Below are 8,058 nucleotides of genomic sequence, written 5' to 3' on the forward strand. Positions count from 1 at the left end.
GTTTAATTATACAGTAATAACAGCCTTGATATATGAGTCACACATACCTTCATTATTATTATTATTATTATTATTATTATTATTATTATTATTATTATTATTATCATTATTATTATTATTATTATTATTATTATTATTGTAGCTTTAAAGGTGCATGTCCAAGTCATGCGTAAAAAGGAGCTATGCGTCTCAGACTGATATAATGTGATCAGAAAACTAAAACGATACAATTTCACCATCAAAACCAAATTCATGTCAACTGGCACAATTTGTCTTACCTGCTGTGTTTGCTTTGGTTTGACTGCAAAGCCGCATAATTCCGAAAATTATATATTTTTTAAACAAATACAGACATTTTCATATTCTTTAATTGTTGTGGCAGGAGAAAGTTGCTTGTAACGATGTCACCTGATTGGGATTGAAAGAACTTTGGTAAGAAAAAAAAAATTCTCCCCACCCCCACAGAAGAGGAGACCGCCCACCAGAGACAGTCAACCCGAGACCCCTTATAGATTTAAAAAGAGAGGCTGCATTCTCAGACTGACACTTATTCAACACTGCCACCTTAAGCAGATTACTTTTGCGCTGCCTGTGTCAAATACGTGGTTCACTTTGCCTCTCCATCATGTTTAGGATGCTGAAACACCATCTTCACCCGGGCATTTTTCTCTTCTTCATATGGCTTTGTCACCTCATGGAACATCAAAAAGTTCAAGGTAAGCTCTCTTCATCAATTTCCGCTTAATCTTTCCGTTTTTGAAAAACTTCGACTGCTGTCAGCCACAAAACGCGCACGAGTGTCGGATACTTACTGCAACCGTGAAACTTTTTAAAGTGAGTTTCCATTTTTCCCGCTGATAAAACTCTCTGTACATCAGACAGTGCGTGCGTAAAGCGTCCATAAAACAGGTGCCGTTTGGGACACTTCAAAGTGAGACTATATGGCAAGTTTTGCAGATCTCGCCAGGCGCACGCACTTAAGCCGCCACGCCGTGTTGGTGGCAGCGTCAGCCTTCCATAATACCTGAACATATTCAGATACTTTTGTTTGAGCGTTTGGTGTCTCAAGATCTTGCGGTCAAACCTGTAACAAACTTCAGAATATCCACTGTGAGTTCATGGGCGTGTTATTTATTTCTCACGCGCACCGATAGATTGCTTTTTGCCAAATTACGTGTTAAATTATAACAAAGAATTAGATAAGAATAAAACATATTATTTGTGGTTTCAGAGCTTATAGCTCAAATGGATATGCCAGAAATCTGTCTTCAATTTAAGATATCCACCAGTTCGTGAACACTTCATGTCATGTGTGTCTGTGTCGGTTTAGACATCCTGCTGTTGTCTGGATCAAAGGATATTTTTGTGCCACAGAAAGAGGAAAACTTCTGTTTTTTTTATTTTTATTTCATTAAAATAAACTTTATATAGCTAATTTGTTAATAAACAAGTCATAGTCTAGTGTGTACATGTCTGGTATATTGTTCTGAGGCGTTACAGACGGTGGTGTGTTTAGCTTTGTAACCTAAAGACCGTGGTTTTCTGAAGGAGATTGGCTGCTATTTAACGCTGTCTAGACTCTCCACTTTCTGTCCAGTGATAACAAGCAGGGTCTGAGAATAAAGGGCAACCCCCCTCCAAAGATTTTTCTTACTTTTTTGGTTTGTGGCTGCATTGTAAGGGCTGTCAGTCACAGATGGGATAGGCAAGTGTTAACAGTCTCGAGAAAAAAAGAATCAGACAAAATACTGCCGGGAGGGCGAAAGGGGAGGGAGGGAGCGTCTCGGATAATACGGGCTGCGTGTGTGTCTATAGTGCGTCTGGGTCAGCGGTTTCAGACGTTCAACGTGCGACATTCGAGCTTTTTTGTTTGTTTGTTTGTCTGTTTACAGCTGGGAACTGCTGGTTGCAGCAGGGAAAGAACGGGAGGTGCCAGGTGCTCTACATGCCCGGGATGAGCAGGGAGGAGTGCTGTCGGAGTGGAAGACTCGGAACGTCCTGGACCGAGGAGGACGTCCCCAACAGCACGCTCTTTAGGTGGATGATCTTCAATGGCGGAGCCCCCAATTGCATACCTTGCAAAGGTGGAGGTGCACTCATTTCCCTTCGTTTCCACATCATAAACAATACACATCCTCAGTCAGTAAATTAATCCCAGTGATGATCTAATTTACATCCAACCAGCGTGCGTAAATTAATCCTTAGTACGCTCTATATGCGCCAGAGTAAGTTTACGCACAAGCCCAACATCCTCAATAGCATCTCATAACACAGATCTTTTATTTTAGAAACCTGCGATAATGTTGACTGTGGGCCTGGAAAGAGGTGCAAGATGAACAGAAGAAGTAAGCCGCGCTGTGTGTGCGCACCAGACTGCTCCAACATCACCTGGAAAGGACCAGTCTGCGGCTCGGATGGCAAGACCTACAAAGACGAATGCGCATTGCTGAAGGCTAAATGTAAAGGCCACCCTGACCTGGACGTGCAGTACCAGGGAAAGTGCAAGAGTAAGTAGGCTAAATATTGTTCTTACATTCTGTCTGCTTACGAAACTCCTCATTTTTCAACGCTGCAAGTGCTACGAATCCAGCGGCCTGTTCTAATTTTTCATGTATTTCGTGTCATTTTTCACAAAAAATTCCCATTTCTTTGTCTCGACAGAGACGTGCCGTGACGTCTTGTGCCCCGGCAGCTCCACGTGCGTTGTGGACCAAACAAATAACGCATATTGTGTGACGTGTAATCGGATTTGCCCCGAGGTGACACCGCCTGAGCAGTATCTGTGTGGAAACGACGGGATCATCTATGCCAGCGCGTGTCACCTGAGAAGAGCTACCTGTCTTCTAGGCAGATCTATTGGAGTGGCATATGAGGGAAAATGCATCAGTAAGTCTGCAACTAGAGACGTGAGAGCGTGAGACTTCACTCCCTGAGAGCGCCTCCAGCCACTGACTTTGAATATTGTTTGAGTGCATTTTCTTCCTGGCCAGCTCTGCAGTTATTCACCGCTCATTTTTGCCAACATTCCACCGAGGAGGGGGTCTTTGAGAGAGAGAGTGTGTTTGGTAGTTGCTTGTGTTTGCTCAAGAAATGATAGACATCTTATTATTTCCTGATGTTGGCAGCACTATCCCATATGGGAGAGAGGGAAAGAGAGGGGGAGGAAGAAAGAGAGCAAAACAGGGAGTGCTGGGGGCCATGAAGACATGCTTCAAGTTAACATTCGAGTCAGATGGATTTGTATCCAGAAAGCAGTCAATCAAAGTCATGTAGTCTTAAAAATGCTAATTAAAACATGACTACATGTTAACCGCCACAAGACCTGACCCTATAAAACAGGATTTAGTTTTTATTCCTAGCTTAGTTCTCCAAAAACTCAGCAGTCATCTGATCCTGCTTGAAAAGCATTCATGATAATCCATCTAATCAAAGATTTCCCTTGTGCTGATTCCTTCCTCTCTCCTTCTAGAGGCCAAGTCGTGTGAGGACATCCAATGCAGCGCGGGGAAAAAGTGTCTGTGGGATGCTCGGATGAGCCGAGGCCGCTGCTCACTGTGTGATGAGACCTGTCCAGAGAGCAGGACGGATGAGGCGGTGTGTGCCAGTGACAACACCACATATCCCAGTGAATGTGCCATGAAGCAAGCTGCTTGTTCTATGGGGGTGCTGCTGGAAGTCAAGCATTCGGGATCTTGCAACTGTAAGTAAATAATGAAAATATGAAAAAAAAAGAGAAACAAAACAACTCCCCTTCCCCTCCAAGCAAAAGACAATATTCCATGTTGCTTCCCCCAACAAAAACCCTCCTCTGAAAGTGCCCCCCACCCCAACTTTCCCCAAATTTCCACCCCAGCCACACCACCAAGCACAGCTTAAGCAAGCAGAAAGGACTTGGGAATGGAAGAACTTGCATGACGTTGTCTTTGTCGCTGGCTTTTGTTCTTGTGTTCTTGTTGTTTTTTTTTTATTTTACTTTTACCAATTCTTCTGCAAAACAAAATAACAGAAAGGTGTATGAAAAGGCATAAATCTATATCAGTCAACTCTAATGGGAGTCTGATAAAAGGCTAACTTCATAAAAGTAACGCAAATAATAAAATGAGACTAATTTTGTTTGCAGTGGAACAATCCTGATATTTAAATATCTAGTTAAGCTTATGGTCATGCTAGTGACCTGCAGGAGCAGGTTGCCTTAAATCTCATACAGTTTTTTAATCAGTAATGGATTATTTTTATGATAGTGGTCATATCTTTACAGCTTGTAAAATCCATGGTCACATTGCTATTTTAAAGGTAATGGTGTATTTGTGTTTTTGTATTATTTCTCTTTTTTGTTGCTTTTGGCTGTAATCAATCAATTCAAAATGCACTGCCTCTTGTGACATACACCACACTGCCAACATGTCAATAAGAACAGAATACTTTTAAATATACTCAAATGATGTGCATAAGGTGATTGTAACATTGGTGCCATGATAATGATTAATTAAGACAATGGATTTTAAAATTGATAATCACGTAGACTACCTATCTGTAGACCAGACTGAGCCATCCATACGCTCACAAATCTGGGGGAAAACCATCAAATTGAACAATAGCCTCAAGGAAGTATCAAATTTACATTCCACGTTGCTATGTTAAAGAATGTCTCCTTGTTAGTTTCTTTCTCCTGACTGAGTACCTTAATGTGATGTGCCTTAAGGTATGCAATGGAATCCAAGGGACCAACTTTATGATCACCTCATGAGCTAAATATAAATGTGATAGTTTACAGTGTGCAGGATAAGCAGAAGAAGCTTGTAGAAACACGCTCTCTTACTTCTCATCTCGTCATTAGAAAAAAAAAAAAAACGTCTATCAGCTAACTTCTATTGTTCGTGCTGTTTCCACTGAATGTGTTGTCTATCAGAATATGTATCAGAAATTACAAATCCATTTGGATTGATGAGGGACTGCCTGTTTTTTTTTTTCTTTTTTCTTTTTTGTATTGTCACTCTTGCTCTTGCTTGTGTGCTTTTTTTTTTTTTTTTTTACGTGTCCGATGTAAATCTCTTCTGTAAAAAGAAAAGAAAATACCTCAGAACTGTGTTGATGATCTTTGACCTGCTTGCTAAGGCCAGGCTGTGACACAGAGTCCTCCCTCCCTGTATGTTCGAGTCAGAAACTAAAATAATGATAATAATAATAATAAGAGCAAAGAAAATAGCAAATCCAAGAACACAAGAGCACTTTTTTTGTGTTACGTGTGTCTGCTTTCAGGAATCTGTCCAAAAGAGACCCAAGCCACTGGAACCATCAGACCCAGTGCCTCCCTACCCGCCACCTAGCCTCCCCCCTAACCCACCTTGCAACCCCCCCCCCCTCCCAACCCCCTCCTCTCCCCCACCTCCCATTCATCCCTCTTTTTTCTCTTGTTGCAGCCCTGACTTGCTAGATTATGTAAATGGAAGTTGCATAATTAGGAATACCACAGTAATTATTGATGCCAAGTCACACAGACCACCCCCACCTCCACCCCTCACACACACACAAACACACATACACAAACACACACACACAAACACACACACACAAACACACACAAACACACACTCATACACACACAGACACATACACACACACATACATAAACATAAACATATATAAGCAGAAAAAAGGGAGGCTGTGTGCCAGTGGCTTTGCTGTGAGCTTTTTGTCAGAACATTCAGTGATATTCTGCGCTGTTGCGGTCCATATTCATACAACAGCTACCATATATTCTCCCATATAGCCATTACAGAAGACCAGGAGGAGGATGAGGAAGATGAGGACTCAGACTACATGGCCTATGTCCATTTATCTTCTATACTGGATGGATAGGCCCCCATCACTAGGGGAACAGTCCCAGGGCAAGGAATCATGTCCATACTGTACATTATGTGTATGCTTATTTATTTTTTAAAGAAAAAGGAAGTATACATATAGTTCAGTCTGCTAGATGTTTATTTATACTTTTTTGTGTTTTATAATTTATACATTTACAATGTCAGGCTTACTATCTACCATGATATATTGTGTTACCACTCATTTTCCCCTTTTTTTGTTGTTGTCCTTTTTACTTTCTTTTTTTTATCATGAAGAAATATATTTGTCCAAAGAGAAGCAGTGTTATTTATTTGTCATGTTACCGTGTAAGTATAAGTCCTCTACAAGCTGTAAATTGCATTCCCTGAGCTGTAAAAATCTGCTTGTTACTGTCAAATCTCTATCACAGATGTCTATGTCACACATAGGTAAATGCATGTTTAGGCTGTGTGTTTATTTATTGGGAATATATCAATCATTTTATGTACAGAAGTGTTTCTGGTTTGTTTACAACTCATAATAACTGACCAAAGGGATTCTCTCAATGGTTTTGCAAAAGAGCAATGTAAAAGGTGCAACACAGCAGTGATGAAATGGAAGAGAAAAAAAAGAGCCATTTGTTTTTCTTTTCTTATAATTTTTTTTTTTTTTTTTTTTTTTTTGGTTATTCTTCAGTTTTAGCCCCTTAGATTTGTTTCTACACAGAGACAACAACTTTAGACATTATTCAATAGCATTTATTTTGTCTCACCACATTAGAGCAGAGGTAGACTTTGGATGATACTTGATTATTTCAGAAACAATGTGCCATTAACATTTGTGTGCTGTCTTCTTGCCAATGTGCTCCATATTGCTCTCGCAGAGCTAAAATAGAATTAACGTACTGCAGTACTCGACACTATATCAGACTTCATCACTTTGTTTCTTTTTGTGTTTTTTTTGTTTTTTCTCAGAATGCATTTTTATTTTCAAACATCACAAGAGAAATACAAAATTCTGTTATGAATATATAGTTTTGTATTTTTTATGTAAATGTCATATGTACATACAAAGTTTGATGGTATTTGTACAGATATGAAGAGTGAAACAATAAAAGTTTTTTTCCTTATACTTTTTCTGACTCTGTTATGTTATTGATTTATGGATAACATGTAGATAAATGTATCAAAATTTCAATACATGTGTTCAATTCAAAGGAATAGTTGCACCAAAATCATGTTATAGACCTACACACAGCATAGGGTTGGGCAATATGACAATATATGACATAAGCTTTCCATATTTGTTGGAGATTTTACCTGTTTTACTGTTTATATCACAGCATCTTTACCTCTAATATCTCTGAGTGTATTAGAAAGTTGTGGGCAACTTCACAAATTAATGAGCAGGACTGATTTATGACAATATTGGATTTTCTTATGATTTTTGCATCAGTGAGACGATACACCTCATTTATCAGGTATTTAAATCATTGGGAGTGGCCAATAACAGGCATTCCTGTCTGTTATTTATGCGTTAACAGGTTGTCTGTAGATTTCCCAGAAAATTTACTATAACATGATCGCAATATAAAGAATTCATTATAAGGGATTTGATCCCTATTGTCCACCCTTAATGCAGTATGCTCCAAAAAGCACTTGAATACAGCATTTTACACGTTGTGCAACATGATATTAAGAACAGCAATTAGGAGTGTTTTAGTCCAATAATCACTACATAAACTTTGTGGTTGGTTTTTAATGGTTTGTTTTATGGATAAGGCTTCTATGTGCTCAACAAAACGACATTTATAATTTCCTGAACTAGTTGCTACATCACATGCAAGAGCACTTTAAATTAATTAAACTCATTAAAACCATCACACCAGAATAAGAATACGAGCAAGCTCATACATGTTTTGAAAATCAACCAAGTTTAGTAAACATTTGAAGCATATCTGGTCCACAGTTTAGTGGCACTATATAATCTGAATTATATAGTGACACAGTGACCTGATCAGTTAAAAAAGGGAGAAAAAGACAGGAAGAGTCTGCTATTTTGAAGCGATTACTAGACACCCAAATTCCTTTGGAAGTGGTGACTTCCTTTCCATAAACACCATCATTGTCGTTATTTGTGATATGAAAAGAAAATCAGTGGTGTAAGTAGACGCTAGACATGCCTGGACATGTCTCACTGTATGTGACACATCCCTGTAAAGCAATTTTTAGTTGC

The 8,058-nt window shown here is 39.3% G+C and overlaps 1 protein-coding gene across 2 annotated transcripts; it reads left to right on the forward strand.

The window, feature by feature from the left end:
• Positions 1 to 506: 506 nt before the first annotated feature.
• fsta (follistatin a) lies at positions 507 to 6,954 on the forward strand. 2 transcript variants are annotated; one of them, XM_067614849.1, is made up of 6 exons: positions 507 to 716; positions 1,893 to 2,090; positions 2,289 to 2,507; positions 2,662 to 2,886; positions 3,470 to 3,700; positions 5,771 to 6,954. In XM_067614849.1, the coding sequence occupies exons 1-6, from the start codon at positions 626 to 628 to the stop codon at positions 5,857 to 5,859; spliced, it is 1,053 nt and encodes a 350-aa protein (XP_067470950.1). In that variant the 5' UTR covers positions 507 to 625; the 3' UTR covers positions 5,860 to 6,954. The 2 variants fall into 2 exon arrangements, with proteins under 2 accessions (XP_067470950.1, XP_067470961.1); XM_067614860.1 differs by having other exon boundaries at positions 508 to 716; positions 1,893 to 2,084.
• The last annotated feature ends 1,104 nt before the right edge of the window (positions 6,955 to 8,058 follow it).

Source organism: Thunnus thynnus, chromosome 2, assembly GCF_963924715.1.
Source record: "Thunnus thynnus chromosome 2, fThuThy2.1, whole genome shotgun sequence".
Lineage (NCBI taxonomy): Eukaryota > Metazoa > Chordata > Actinopteri > Scombriformes > Scombridae > Thunnus > Thunnus thynnus.

Bases quoted from the DNA above. Each gene is read 5' to 3' on its own strand.
- fsta (XM_067614849.1), top strand. From the start codon at position 626: ATGTTTAGGATGCTGAAACACCATCTTCACCCGGGCATTTTTCTCTTC. The intron at 717-1,892 runs GTAAGCTCTCTT...GTCTGTTTACAG, and splicing joins GGAACATCAAAAAGTTCAAG to CTGGGAACTGCTGGTTGCAG. The intron at 3,701-5,770 runs GTAAGTAAATAA...TCTCCCATATAG, and splicing joins GCATTCGGGATCTTGCAACT to CCATTACAGAAGACCAGGAG.